The sequence below is a fragment of the Schizophyllum commune genome (assembly GCF_000143185.2).
Source record: "Schizophyllum commune H4-8 unplaced genomic scaffold SCHCOscaffold_4, whole genome shotgun sequence".
In the NCBI taxonomy this organism is placed as follows: Eukaryota; Fungi; Basidiomycota; class Agaricomycetes; order Agaricales; family Schizophyllaceae; genus Schizophyllum; species Schizophyllum commune.
Genome location: NW_026089541.1, coordinates 2,908,559 through 2,922,020, shown reverse-complemented (window position 1 = coordinate 2,922,020; position 13,462 = coordinate 2,908,559). Strand labels below are relative to the sequence as shown.

The 13,462-nt window shown below is 60.5% G+C and overlaps 6 protein-coding genes across 6 annotated transcripts; 2 read left to right on the top strand and 4 right to left on the bottom strand.

Moving 5' to 3' along the window:
- Nucleotides 1-102: 102 nt before the first annotated feature.
- Nucleotides 103-1,098, top strand: SCHCODRAFT_02620116 (uncharacterized protein). Its single transcript, XM_050344979.1, has 2 exons — nt 103-1,002; nt 1,069-1,098. The coding sequence occupies exon 1, from the start codon at nt 114-116 to the stop codon at nt 777-779; it is 666 nt and encodes a 221-aa protein (XP_050201321.1). The 5' UTR covers nt 103-113; the 3' UTR covers nt 780-1,002; nt 1,069-1,098.
- Nucleotides 831-1,124, bottom strand: SCHCODRAFT_01088824 (uncharacterized protein; the record flags this gene model as incomplete). The annotated part of the gene is made up of 1 exon (XM_003032899.2): nt 831-1,124. One exon carries the CDS (start codon nt 1,122-1,124, stop codon nt 831-833), a length of 294 nt encoding a protein of 97 aa, XP_003032945.1.
- A 276-nt stretch (nt 1,125-1,400) lies between these two features.
- Nucleotides 1,401-3,230, bottom strand: SCHCODRAFT_02620112 (HAD-like protein). The gene is made up of 4 exons (XM_003032898.2): nt 2,942-3,230; nt 2,341-2,819; nt 2,144-2,282; nt 1,401-2,084 (listed from the first exon to the last, which is right to left on the bottom strand). Exons 1-4 carry the CDS (start codon nt 3,061-3,063, stop codon nt 1,841-1,843), a joined length of 984 nt encoding a protein of 327 aa, XP_003032944.2. The 5' UTR covers nt 3,064-3,230; the 3' UTR covers nt 1,401-1,840.
- SCHCODRAFT_02620109 (uncharacterized protein) lies at nt 2,965-3,597 on the bottom strand. The gene is made up of 2 exons (XM_050344978.1): nt 3,094-3,597; nt 2,965-3,040 (listed from the first exon to the last, which is right to left on the bottom strand). Exon 1 carries the CDS (start codon nt 3,432-3,434, stop codon nt 3,213-3,215), a length of 222 nt encoding a protein of 73 aa, XP_050201320.1. The 5' UTR covers nt 3,435-3,597; the 3' UTR covers nt 2,965-3,040; nt 3,094-3,212.
- Nucleotides 3,598-4,794: 1,197 nt separating this feature from the next.
- On the top strand, nt 4,795-5,993 carry SCHCODRAFT_01087819 (NAD-dependent glycerol-3-phosphate dehydrogenase; the record flags this gene model as incomplete). The annotated part of the gene is made up of 2 exons (XM_003033465.1): nt 4,795-5,007; nt 5,061-5,993. The coding sequence occupies 2 exons, from the start codon at nt 4,795-4,797 to the stop codon at nt 5,991-5,993; spliced, it is 1,146 nt and encodes a 381-aa protein (XP_003033511.1).
- A 4,314-nt stretch (nt 5,994-10,307) lies between these two features.
- SCHCODRAFT_02598611 (uncharacterized protein) lies at nt 10,308-13,169 on the bottom strand (the record flags this gene model as incomplete). Its single annotated transcript, XM_003032897.2, has 4 exons — nt 10,308-12,446; nt 12,499-12,885; nt 12,938-13,071; nt 13,121-13,169. 4 exons carry the CDS (start codon nt 13,167-13,169, stop codon nt 10,308-10,310), a joined length of 2,709 nt encoding a protein of 902 aa, XP_003032943.1.
- Between the last annotated feature and the right edge of the window lie 293 nt (nt 13,170-13,462).

The window sequence follows — 13,462 nt, the reverse complement described above, 5'->3', positions numbered from 1 at the left end:
ACGCTTTGGCATTGTGCGCGTCATGAGGCCTGAATGTCAAGTCATGCCTCCGTGAAGTCGAACATTGCGCCAATGGCGCCGTCTAGCGTTTGGCACGGTATGTTCGAGAAACGATGCGTGTCCTGTACGCCAAGTTGGCTATCTCAATGACGCGCACGACGGTGAGGGCAGCATACCCTGCCACACCTTCATGCACAGATACGTCCTCCTCTTCGTCCCATCCTGCCACAATCCCACCTTCACCTCTTTCGCGTTCACCCTCTCACCCGCTGCTATGGCTCCTTCCTCTTCAGACGACGCGCTACAGCCACCGCCAAGCATCCGCCACTCCGAGTCCCGCTCCGTCCACTGTCAGCCCGCTACGTCCGTTCAATTGGCACGCAGGTCAGGCGACCTCGTTCGACGATCCGGGTCACCCGACCGCGTTCGACGATCCTTCCCGCCGCTACCTCCGCGCCAGATCTCGGAACCAATGCCCAGCCCAGATCTGCGCGCGATGCGTACCGCTACGTCCGTTGAATGGCGCGGGACCGATGTCGAGGGGGAGGTGGCACGGGACCGACGTCGACGCCACCGACGTAGATGGGCATCGGGTGACCTGGCGGCGCCGTGGAACGAGGCGCGAGTCACGATGGCGCGTCTCGAAATTTCGCCGGCGTTCTGGTGCTCGTCGAGTGATTGTACCCTACGTCAACTACTCGTCCTCCCCCCCCCCGCGCCTCTCAGCCACCCACGTCGACGGCCCCCTCAACGCCCCTTGCGCCCAAGACCCGACCTGACTCAAGGGAGCGAGGACGCCCCCTCAATAGCACGAGGCCAGATCCGGTGACTCACTCGGCGCGGATCTCTTGAGCAAAATGAACTTTACGCCAACGCGCGCCCTGGGCCTGACGATCCCGAAGCTCTGCCTGATGCTTCCTCGCTGCCCTCGCCTCGTCCGAGTCGTCGCCTTGCTTCTTAGCCCTTGCCTCGCCGCCTTGCTTCCTCGCCGCCATGCTTGTTGTGAGCTTCCTCGTCTCACCGCCATCAACTGCCTCACCGTCACCGGCCCCCGCGACGCCCGCATAGTGATTTCTCGGGGACCCAAACGATGCGCAGCACTCGAGATCTTGCGACTCGTCCATCGTGAAGGTAAATCGTGATTTTATAAAGGACGACGTACGTGTAAAGGGTGATGATAGGCAGGCAATGGAACATGCATTGCGGGGGGACTGGGGTAGGCGCGCATGGGCAGTCCGTTTGCCACCGGAGCGCGTCTTCATGTTTGTTTGGAGGGGTATGTAGCACGCGATCGTGGGATAGTGAGGTTCGACTTCATTAGTTCTGAACTTGTCCTTTTTTGTTTTCTGAGTGGATATATGCGCTGTTCTCCCTTTCTCTATAAGACCGTAGACTCGAAGTTCTCCCTCTATGCACGCAGCGATTCTTCCGACGGTGATACCTACTCGACTACTTCGTATCGTAGATGACCCAGTCTTCGAGTCCTTTGCTCAAAGCACACAGACACAGACTGAGACAAAGATAGAGGAATTAACAATAGTGTCAATTGCCTTGCGAAAGCTATGTCGCGGGTATGTGGTACATGCTCTACAATCTATACAGTACAGCGGTTTTGTTAGGTTGAAGGGGAGAATATCCCCGATTAGTGCATTACTCTTCCAAACTCTCCTTCGGCGCTCTATGCATACGCGACGACGAAGGAGTCTACGACAGATGAAGCAGATATAGATGGCGGGCGTCTATCGCCACCGAGATGGGGTGCAGCGCGAGCGGGAGAATTGCACTGCGCCAGCGCGACGAAGCACAGCGCGAGCGAACGTGCGAGAGACACACCGCCCGCTCAGAACGCACGCTGGGCCTTCGCGCCGGGCAGGGCACCGTAGTCGTCGGCCTTCGTCTCGCCGCGCTCGGCGTCGACCTTCGCGCGCCACGCGAGGCTCTCGGCGCTTCCTGCGCGGGAGAGCGCGGGCGTATGCAGCGGGGTGTCCGCGGGCGTCGGCACGGCGGAGTCGGGGTACGACCGGCCGGCGGGCTGCCGGATGAAGAGGGAGACGGTGCCGTCCGCGTTGCGCTGGGCGGTGACACTGAAGACAAAGTTAGACATACAAAGTCCATGAAAGGTGGGAAAGGCACCGAGACGCACTGTGAGAGATCGTCGACGAGGAAGTCGGGGTTCTCCTTCTCGAGCGCCTTGCGCGTGTGGGAGGTGCAGGTGGCGAGGACGAGGCAGCCGGCGGCCTTGCCGGCGCGGATGCCCGTCGGCGCATCCTCGAAGACGACACCTGGGACGCGGTCAGATAAGCTGCGAAGAGACGAAGCCGCAGGCACCGCGCTACTCACAGTCCTTCGGGTCAACGCCGGAGAGCTTCGCGCCGAGGAGGTAGGGGTCCGGCGCGGGCTTCCCGTTCGACACGGACTCGGCGGTGACGAAGTTCTTCGGGATGAAGAGGCCCGCGGCGGGGAGCGCGCGCGAGGCGTAGAAGTGCGTCGAGGAGGTGCAGACGGACCAGCCCTGCTCGTCCTCGGTGCGGCCGCCCTGGATCTGCAGGAGCAGGTCCTTGACGCCGGGGAGCGCGATGATCCCGCCGCCCTCGGCCTTGCTCGCGTTCTCGAGGATGGCGTTCTCGAAGCGGACGACCTCCTTCTTGAGCAGCTCCTCGTCCTTGATCTTGCACCACTTGCGGAGGGCGTCGATGGTGCGGTAGCCGTGCGCGGAGGCGAGGATGTCGTCGAGGTCGAGGAAGTCGTAGCCGGTGGCCTTGAGGAGGCGCCAGGCGGCGGTGACGGCGGGCGAGGAGTCGATGAGCGTGCCGTCCATGCTGTGATTGGCGGTCAGCACAAGGCACGCACAGAAGGCGGGCGGTGATTGGACGTCATCGAGAATGAAAGCGGAGGAACGTGACGTCGGGCTGATGTGTGACTGTCGAGAACGCGGACTCACTCGAAAAGACACGCCTTTGTCGTCTGGGTGATCGTCAGAGGGGGCGACGGTGGCTGGCTGATCTCGCCCTCGGGCGTGACGGTGGGCTGCTCCTTGCCGGTGAGAGAGAAGACCTTGTCCATGGTGGCGAGTGCGATAAGAGTGGGTGGTAGAAGTTGTTCGAAAAGGGGACGCCTGGACTGCGAAGAAGCGTGGACGAGAGGATGATGTGAAAAGGACAAGGCAGGCGGCGGCTTATATACACGCGCACTGGTTCCAAGCAATTTCGCGCTCACGTAAGCGACCGAGGAACGCGAATGATGCAACTGGATGGATGGAATCCCTTTTGCGTCCGGCTCGCCGACTGTGGCTCCACGCCCGCGGCCGTTGTCGCGGCATCGCGCGCGCCCACGCGCGAGTTCTCTTCTGCCGAGGGCTCAGACAAAGGCAGCCCAGGCGCGGGATGATCGAGGGGGAGAAAAAAAGATAGGGGGCGCGCCGGGGGGCCCGCCATTGACATTTCTGGTAGGAGGCGGGCAACGAACGCGGCTGGGGCGCGAATGGGGGAGCTGGATGGCGGCGATAGCGATGGGGCGACGAATTATTGTGGAGCTGAGCGTGTGTAATTTGGATATGAGGGTGTGGCAACGACAGGAACGCGGACGCGAAGAAAGAAACGTGCGGATGGGAGAGGGACAGGGAAGACCGCACACGTAAGGCGCACACCGTTCGCGAGCGAGAGAGCACCGAATGGGGCGACCCTTCGCCGTAATCACATTCCCGCATACTGCTTGCTGGAGCACATAGGCGTGGAGAATTACCCGGGGATTATGCCACTAGCGCGCCGCCCTGGGGCCACTCCTCCTTCTCATTCAGTCGCGCAGGAAGTAGGGCGCTCGCGAGTGTTCGCGATAGATGAATGAATGATTCACGAATATTCCTGCCTTTGTGTAATGATGACAGCTGTGGCTGCGTTGTCTGAGTCGTGGCCCCTCTCGGAGCCTAGGCAACGGGAACGGGACCGTATTGCTCGTCGTCGCAGCCGCCTCCCGACGCCCGACAGTGAGGCGGGAGCAGGCGAGAGCCTGGGCACTCGGAGTCCGCGCGGTCGGGACGGCTGATGGGCGGCTCGCTCTATATCCGCACGCGAGGGTGTCCGAATGGGGATGTGTCGTGGATCGGGCATGATGTAATCGATCTTGAGATTTGTAGTGGCTCGCCGAATTCTGTTTTTCTGGCGGGTGTGCGTTCATTTTTTGCTCCACAAGTCTGCACATGTTTGTCCCGGCCGGCCGTTGCCTGGTTTGCATTTATATACCCGACCCACGCGAACCACTCTCCTCACTTCCCCCCATCACGACATAGACCTATCACAACCACTCTAGGCGATCACCACAATCATGTCTTCCGTCGACCAGGTCTCCGACAAGATGCAGAACGCGCACATCTCCCGTCGCTCCTCCGACAGCAGCGACACCGCCCCGCCCATGTCGCCCTTCTCCTCCGCGAACGGCTCCTACGCCACCACCCCCGACAACTCGCGCCCACCCTCGCCTCTCCTCCGCCCCCTACCTCCTCACAAGCCGCTGAAGGCGCATGGGCTGCCCACCAAGCCCACCACCAACTTGCTCGGTGGCGCGAGCATGAGCTTCACCGCGATCGCCAACTCCGCTGCGAAGAAGCAGAAGGAGCGTACCAAGTCCTCCGGCTCTGCCTCCCAGCCCTCATCTCCTCCCTCTCCCGAGTCGGGCGCGCAACGGAGCACGTCTCCCGAGCAGCAGCAGGCTTCGGACGACGAGAGCGCAGACGACCACGGCGCGTCCAGCACCGCGGAGGCGCGCCCGCCGCCTGCGCGCCGCACTTCGTCGGCCGCGATGGCGCCTTTCATTACCAAGTTCGAGCCCTTCGAGCCGACCGAGTTCGTCGTCGACAAGGAGGCTGGTACCCGATCGCCCGCAAAGCTCGAGAAGGTCGCGATCGTCGGCAGCGGCAGCTGGGGCACTGCCCTCGCCCGCGTCGCCGCGATCAACGCTGCCAACCTCGAGGGCTTCGATGACGAGGTCCGCATGTGGGTTCGCGAGCGCGAGGTATGTTATCATTTGTCCTGCTTCTTTGACGCATCGTGCTGACGCGTGGATAGGTGCCTGGCAAGGGCAAACTCACCGACATCATCAACTCGACGCACCAGAACGAGCGATATCTGCCTAACGTCGAGCTGCCCGAGAACCTCGTCGCGGTCTCCGATCTCAAGGAGGTCGTGAAGGGCGCTACCCTTCTCCTTTTCGTCGTTCCCCACCAGTTTCTTCCGAATGTCCTGAAGACGCTCAAGGAGCCCGGCGTCATCGACCCGCGAGCCCGCGCGATCTCCGCCATCAAGGGCGTCGATGTCGAGTTGCGCGAGGACGGTGCGGACATCTACACCTACCCCTTCGTCATCGAGAAGGAGTTGCACATCCCGTGCTCTGCTCTCGGTGGTGCCAACATCGCTCTCGACGTCGGCAAGGGCGAGTTCTGCGAGACGACCATCGGCGTACCATCGCCGAAGGACGCCGCGCTCTGGCACGCAGTCTTCGACGGCCCCGCGTTCCGTGTACACCCCATCGAGGACGTCGCCGGTGTCTCCCTCTCTGGCGCGCTCAAGAACGTCGTCGCGATGGCTGCCGGCTTCGTCGACGGCATGGGCCTCGGCGGCAACACCAAGGCCGCCATCCTCCGCCACGGCCTCATCGAGATGTCGAACTTCACGCTCGAGTTCTTCCCCTCCGCGTCCCCGCTCACCTTCTCGCACCACTCCGCGGGCATGGCGGACCTCATCACGACCTCGTTCGGCGGGCGCAACCGCAAGTGCGCAGAGGCGTTCGTGCGCGCGAAGATGGAGGGCAAGCCGAAGACGTTCCAGCAGCTGGAGGAGGAGCTGCTGAACGGGCAGAAGCTGCAGGGCGTCGAGACCGCGCGCGAGGTGTTCGAGTTCCTGCAGGCGCGCAAGCGCCTCGACGGGTACCCGCTCTTCGAGAAGGTGTACCGCATCAGCTTCGAGGGCATGGACCCGAAGCGGATGTTCGAGGACCTGTGAGCGCGCGCGTCCCCCGCAGCCCTCAAACCGCAGACGCACGCACCACGCCGGCCCCGCTTCTCTTCTCCAGTAGAGCGCACCCCGTCCGTCCTCTCGCATTCTCTTGCATCTCTCCGCGTCTTGCATCCATCATCGTCGTCCGTCATCCACACACCCATCGCGCGCGCCCGCCGCGGCGCCTGTATCATCAGTGTAGCATTATACCACCTCACGCTCCTCCTCGCAAGTCGAAGCTTTACCCTTCCTGCCTATTTATTTACTGTTAATCTTTTCCCTCCATCCTCCATTGCAACAAGCATTCACATGCATCGTCGTCTAACCCTTTCTTACCTTCTGTTCACGTCGTGCAACTATCTGACTGCTCCATTTTCACTGTATAATGCGTTACGACGCGGCTAGATGAGTATCTAGAATACTTAGAAAGAACTACGAAGCAGAATGAACCACGAAGTTTGAATGAACTCCAGTGTGATTGGCCTTACTCTCCATTCGCTTTGCATTGCCTTCCAGTCAAAAGCAGAACCCGAAGCTGACTTGTCCTTTCGCCCATGGCGAGGACTCGTACAAATATCGGCAACTACGTAGTTGGCACTTCGACAAATCCTTCAAAACACAGTGCGTTGGTAGCAACCAGCATACCGACCAATGACACTGCGAAGGCACCAGGGCGCATGCGGTGCTCTGACTCTGCGCTCAACATGCATGCCCGAAGCAGCGGAAGCTGAGCCCGACCAATGATGACGTCGTTTCCTTTTTGGGACGTCAAAGCAAGTCTTTTGTTCTTATCGCCGAAGCGCCCGCCGCGTCACTGGTACTGTGCTCTGATAGCTAGACTACGACATAGCGCCTAAGTTCGCGCGTATCGCGCGCTCCGCAGACGCCGGACTTTAAACCGCTCACTCGGACGCTCATAGAGGTTCATTCAGGCGCCCAAGAAGCTCACCGGGCGATAGGGGAGGTAGCTACAGACGTCCTTCTAGATACCCGGCATCGATGCGCCGTGCGGCGAGGACGGACAGGGGGACGGAGAACACGGCGAGGGGGGTGGAGAACATGGCGAGGGTGATAAAGAAGACAATCGGGTGGTGGAGAAGATGGCGAGGGGTGGAGAACACGGCAAGGGTGGCGCGCCGGGCGACAGAATGGGATGGGAGAGGAGCGGGCTGCGATGATGGATCGCCGAAGGGGTGGCTAACACCAATGAGATGCCGATGCCAGCACCCGGGTGTGGTGATTGGGGACCGTGGAGGTTGTCGTAAGACGGAAGGGATTAATTCTATCTATCGATGGCGTGTACGGTACGGTTGGAGGGTGAGGGAGGACTAGCTTAGACTGCGAAGGGCAAACGAGGGGGTGCGGCGCCCGCGTGGGAGGTGCGGTCGTGGCGCGGTGGCGCGCGCGCGAAGGCATCGTGGCGGGTGCGCTAAGCTCGGTGCAGGGTTCGCGTGCGGGCAGGGTGCGATTGCGGTCGCGCATTACAAAATGGCGAGGACGAATGCGTCGATGTCAGAGATCATGAAGCGGCTAAAATGGCGGGCGGACATGAAGCCTTCGTGAGAGCTGCGTGTGAGAGGAACAGGAGGAGCTGTGTTCCATTTTCGCGAGGAAGTTGCAAGGCGTGGTCTAGGCGGATCGTATTTAGTGTCCACGTCAGATGGTTGGATGGGAGAAGTGCGACGAAGTGACGGAATGAAGGGAGGCCGTCTGGGGACATTGCCTGTCGACATGATTGGTTCGCTCGCCAGAAGTGTGTTGAGACAGATTGACACGGGTAAGAGGGTGCGATAGGGTAGCTGTAGACACTGTTACGCAAGAATAAACGGGGATTCCTCGATGATAGGGCGCTCACCTCACTTTGCACCACGAACTCCATTAGCGGCGGTCCAACAGCAATACAGTCGTATAAGCGAGGTGCGATGCACGATACGCACCCTTCGATGGGGCCAGTCGACCCAAGGATAAGTGATACCGGACCGATATCTGGAAGTTGTATTCCACCTCGAAAACAGAAGATGATGATTCACAAGCCCATTGTACGTCTTACGGCCTCTTCACGATATCACCTGTGCCAATGTGCAGTGTAAGATCACCGTTGCTGCGCATCGTTCAAACCCTCCGTAAAGTCACTCTGCGGGCGCCGTGGATGCCCTGGATTCAATGCTGAGAAGCATGAAACGCCGAGGGCTTCGAGATCTTCAGGGGAGGCGCAGCGTCGAAGATGAGATTCGCCGGCCATAAAAGTTGCCTCGTGCTATGACCGTGACCAGGCCATCAAAGGCAGCCGCCTCGTGCTATCGCCAGGGCGGCTTGTTGATGTCAATGCTTGCCAACACTTTAATTGAGAGATCTACCGCGAGAGTTGCCTGCCAGCCGACGCGAATGAACGTGTCGCAGCCGCGCCAGCGAAGCGTCGCGCGAAGGCGGCGGTCCCGCCAATACAACGGACGTACCGGCGCATCGTACGGTGGATCTCGGACGCTGATGCTAGCCAGATTCAACGGACGTAGCGGTCGTCGGGAGCGTCGAGGCGGGCCTTGGCGAGCTGGCAAGCGGGTCGGGTGACATGCTTGCGGCGGCGGGTGATAGGCTGGCGGCGGCGGGTGATAGGCTGGCGGCGGCGCGGCGCCTGTTGAGCGGCTAAATCGGGAAGGCGTATTCACTCCCAACCGGCGGTGACCTTGATGTCCAGGGCGCAGCCTAAGTCGTCTGAACCGCGGCTTCTGCACTTCGAAAGGGATGACCCCTGGCGGGCGGGAAAAGGCGAGGATGACGCACGAGTGCTGGAATTGAGCTCATATGTCGGGAGAATATCACAGGTAAGGAGCGTACAGGTGAGGGGTGCCAGAATCGCGAACGTCGGGCTGAGTGGCGGGAGAAACTTGAATCAGCACGACCGCACCGCTCTACCGCTTCAGTGGAGGGATCTTCCGGACGAACTTGGGTTGCAATATGCAGTGGCTGCTTTGTCCGCGCCCTTCGCGCACAAAATTCCCTTGTTCCTGGCCGCACTGGGGCCACTTGAGAGTCGGAGGACGATGTCGTCCGCTACCGTCGGAGGCTACGAGATTGACAGCACACGATAGGCGCTCAGAAGAACATCTAATGCATGGTCTATCGCCGGCTTGAACGCAGGAAGGCGCGTATGAGATTTTCTTTGATCCTGGCGAAACAGGGTACCCTTAGCTTGTACTGCTCGAAAAACTCCGTTAGCCTCAGATCAATGGGCGACGAGTTACCGACTTCAACCCGGGCAGTGCGCTTGCTTTGTGCAACAGAGGTAGAAGCGATGACGAAGGCAAGATAGAGGGAGAACCCGGGTATTTCTGCCGAGCATGCAATGTTCTAGTCGCAGTCCGGCATAGAGGGCATTCAGGATACCAAGCATAGATGGGATCGCACATGCAGACGAAGAGCGTCTGAAGACCATGATGTGTTGTCCTGCTACTCTGCATCCGACTCCGTCGAATCATATGAGGGGACTGCAGGAAAAAAGGATGATAACCTTCGTTTGCGCCGACAAGGCACAACCTGGTTTTAGCTACCCTCGTAACAAGGAATTTCTTGCGTAGATTGGGTGGACCATATCGACTGCGCGATTGCGTAGGATTTTGTGCATATCTCAGATCGCGGTGACAAGGTGTCTGCTTTCGGCTGGAAAGGATGCAGTCGAGATGAGCGTGGCTGGAGAGAAGGACAATGGTGGGAAATGACTCGTGACAATCCTCTCACAGTCACGTGAGAGGACGTTCGACTTTCCAGGGAGCATTTATCACTGGCAGCAGCCCTGTAGCAGACCTCGAGCGGCACTGCTTCGCCGAACTGATTGATTCAGAGTGCTTCTGCATTGGCGACACGTAGAAACGCTCTCGTTCGCGACATAAGCGACTGCATAATTACATTGACCACCGCGAGCCACCCAGCGGTGCCAAGTCCGAACAGGAGAACTACATGTATCACATAAAGCGACGCGTACGACCATACACAAAACCGTGTACGATCCTAGGTTAATAATCAACGATAGCGAAGCCGGTAAAAGAATGTGCGGATGAGGGTGCTCGCGAGTATATAGCGGACGGGGGATCGCGCGACGGGCATGCCTAGGTAGGGGCCGCCGGGTAGCGCAGGGGATATCCATGGAGTCCGATGATAGATAGCGAATGCGACGATAATAGGGAATAAGATGCTCGAGATCCAGAGGTATGTGATGCGATGTGTGCCAAGGGGGAGAAGGTAAATGAGGTTGCCAGGATGTATGCTGAGTCCGACTGCGCGCGCGAGTAATGATGCTGCGCCTCCACTAGTACGATGCGCCTATTATTGCGAGTCTTCTGAGGACCGGCCAAATCCGAACTCCTCGAGCGTGGGTAGTCGTGGAAGGTCACTCCGGGGTATTACGGGTGAGTCTTCGTGCAGCGTGGGCAGCATCTGGGGGCGTCGTTGAGGGAGGTCGAGGGATATCCGCGGCAGGTCATCGAGAACGATCGACATCCGCGAGCTATAGTCCTCGTAGCGCATGCGGGGTGGCGTAGGCGCAGCCTCGTACTCCGGCGACGGCGTGTCCTGCGGCGAGCGCGACGGACGCGAGGGCGACTTCGGCTGGGTATCGAGCGTCAACCGCCGCCGGCGCTCACCGACTTTCCAGATCACGTCCTTCAGCTCCTGGACAACCTCACCGCCGGGACCGAACCCGCGCGGGGAAGGCAAGCCCTCCTCCTTGGCTTTTTCCCGGGCAGCGCGAGCGGCCTTGATACGCTCCTCACGCGACAGCTTCGGCCGCTCGCGCAGCCGCGCCATCGTCGCCGCGGAGTCATCCTCGAAGACCTGCTCGGCGCCCGGAGGCGTAAGCCGGGCGTTCGCCATCAGCGTTGCCGCGACGTCGTCCCGGAAGTCGGGCGCGGCGCCAACGTACTCGCCATCGGGCTCGTGGGCGGCGATGCCACCATAGGGGTCTATGTCCTCCTCCGCTGGCTCGGGCTTGTCAGAGTCATCGGAGAGGTCATGAGTAAGGTTGGGCATGTCCTCGCTGTCGTCGCCAACTGCTGGGGGCGGAGGGGGAGGCGACACCGTGTCAAGAAGGCGGTCACGCCCGCGCTCGCACTCGCGAAGCGCGAGGCCAAGCTCTCGGCGCAACCGCTCGTAGGCAGCGAGGGCAGGATGCTCCTTCCGCTCGCCGTCTTCGGAATCTTGCGGTGAAGCCTCACCGGCCTCTTCCTCCTTCAGCGCGGCGACGGTGCGCTCGAGCTCTTCGCGCGCATCGTCCAGCGCCGACGAGATCACATGCACATGCGCCGCAAAGCGCGCAAGCGGCCCCGGCGTAGGTGCAAACCCGCTCATCGCATGCCGCAGCATCGACGACCGCCGGTTCTTGACCTCACCCCCACTGGACCGGGGTGCATCCATATTCCAGCTGACCCGCTTCTTCAAGAACTCCAGGTTGAGGCTCGAGCGGCGGCTACCGGCATCGAAGCTGGAGCCGCCTTCCCAGAGAGTGGGTGTCGGTTGCTCGTCCCTGAGCTTCTGCGTGTCCACCTCCTCGAATGCCTCCGTCAAGCGGGCGGTGGTGTCCGCGAGCGTGCCCGTCAGCAGGCTCATCACTGAGCGCACATCTTCCCAGTACAGCTCATCCTCATCGTCGCCGAAACGCAGCGCCAAAAGATGTGCGCAGGCATATCGCCGTGCCGCAAGGGCGTCGTGAACGGAGTTCGTGAGCGACATGAGAGACAAAGGGTGCGTGGAGCCCAGTGCCGAAGAACTCCTCGACGATGACAGGCCTAGAGTCTGGAGCCCCATACTCCTCCGTTTCCGACGCAAATCAAGAGCCGCGCTGCCGAAGCTGCTGATGGACCCATGTGGGCTATCGTCAGCTCGGTCCGCTTCCTCTTCTTGCACGCCGCCAAGGCTTGGTGTGGTAGGAGTCCTGGGCGTCTTCGGCGTACCAGGAGCACTGCGGGGCTTAACCGGCGAGCCACCACCGTTGACCTGAAGTAGAGACGACAAGTCGGAACGGCGCTTTTGCCGGTGGGTGAGCACTTGCATCGTCGGGCTTCCTGCATTTGCCAGCGCGGCGTACGAGCCATTCCACGTCGAGCGCTTCAAGCTTGTCAGCGAACTCGTGCGTTTGCGCGTCGGCAGGGACAGAGGACGGTCCACATTGGGCAGCTCCGCGTACGGTGGCCTCGAGGGTGAGGATGGCGCATACATCTCTGCAAGTGGCGCGAGTTCCGTAGGTGATGTCAGTGCGACAAACAACTGCCGGACGTTATCGCACTGGGTTTGCGTGCTGTGCATGGAGGAGTTGAGCGCGACGCGGAGGGGTGACGTCGGCGTCGTCGATGGCGATGACGCGCTGGTGACCATCCTCTGCTCGTCGCGCTCGATAGCCTGCAAGGCCTCCGACACCGCGGAATCCCACATATTGCCCGCCGACACCAAGGCGTTCATCGCGTCCAGGGTCTGCTAGGGTCTGAGCGCGCCGATCATCGCTGTCTATAATAATCACACGTACGGCTGTATAATCTGGCCTCCCCGCGTTGTCTTGGTTCCTCGAGAGCGCGGCCGCCGCAGCTGCGCATATGAGAATCACCAGAGCGTATGCGCCAGCGGAGAGAAGGCATGCGAGCAGCGCGATGCCTCCGGGCACCACCCATTCTGGATAATCTGAGGATATGACCGCGGTGAGGGATTGCCGTGGTTCGCGAGAGGCGCCACTCAGGCGTAGCGGCTCATCTTCGAGGTTGCCGGGCGGCGGCGGTGGCGAGCCCGGTAGGCGGGTAGAGGAGGAGGCGACGGATTCGGATAGGAGGGAGGATGATATGACATGGTATTTGAAGCGCTCGACGAAGGGTGAAGGGGAACTTGACGCGTTCAGCTGCTGTGCGAGATTTGACACGACCTGTCAAGCGCGATGTCAGCCCGTGCTCCCAGTCTCCTTGCCAGCTACGCACCTCTATGATCTCGAGCACGTAGGTCTGGAGGGGTGTCAACGCGTCCGCATCCTCGCCCTCAAGGAATTCGCGTTCGTCGTCAAGGAATTCGGCAGAGGCACCTGGCATAAGCTCGGGAGCTTCGCCGACCTCATCTGAGCGTGAAGTCAGTTTAGTGTTACCTACCATGCCGTCCATGCTCACCTCTAAGGTACTGCTCGAGGGGATGTTCATCGTACACAGCTTGTGCCATGTCGAAAGTCGAGGTATTCGCGTCGTTAGAGTGTCGTTACGCAGTAAATTTCGGTGTAAAGAACGCAAGGAAGGGGAAGCGGGCAGAACTATCGCATACGGAGGAGCCTGGAGGAGCGGAGGCAAGGACACACACAGCGCTACTTGGAATCAAGAGCTCAAGAACGGAATTCCCGTTCGCGGATATGTCATGAGACTGCGGTCGGCGGCCCGACGCCGCGCACGTGGAGCGCACGTGTACGTTCAAATTGGCCGCCGAAGGCCGAGGCGTCGCGGCATTCACTCCCACCGAGA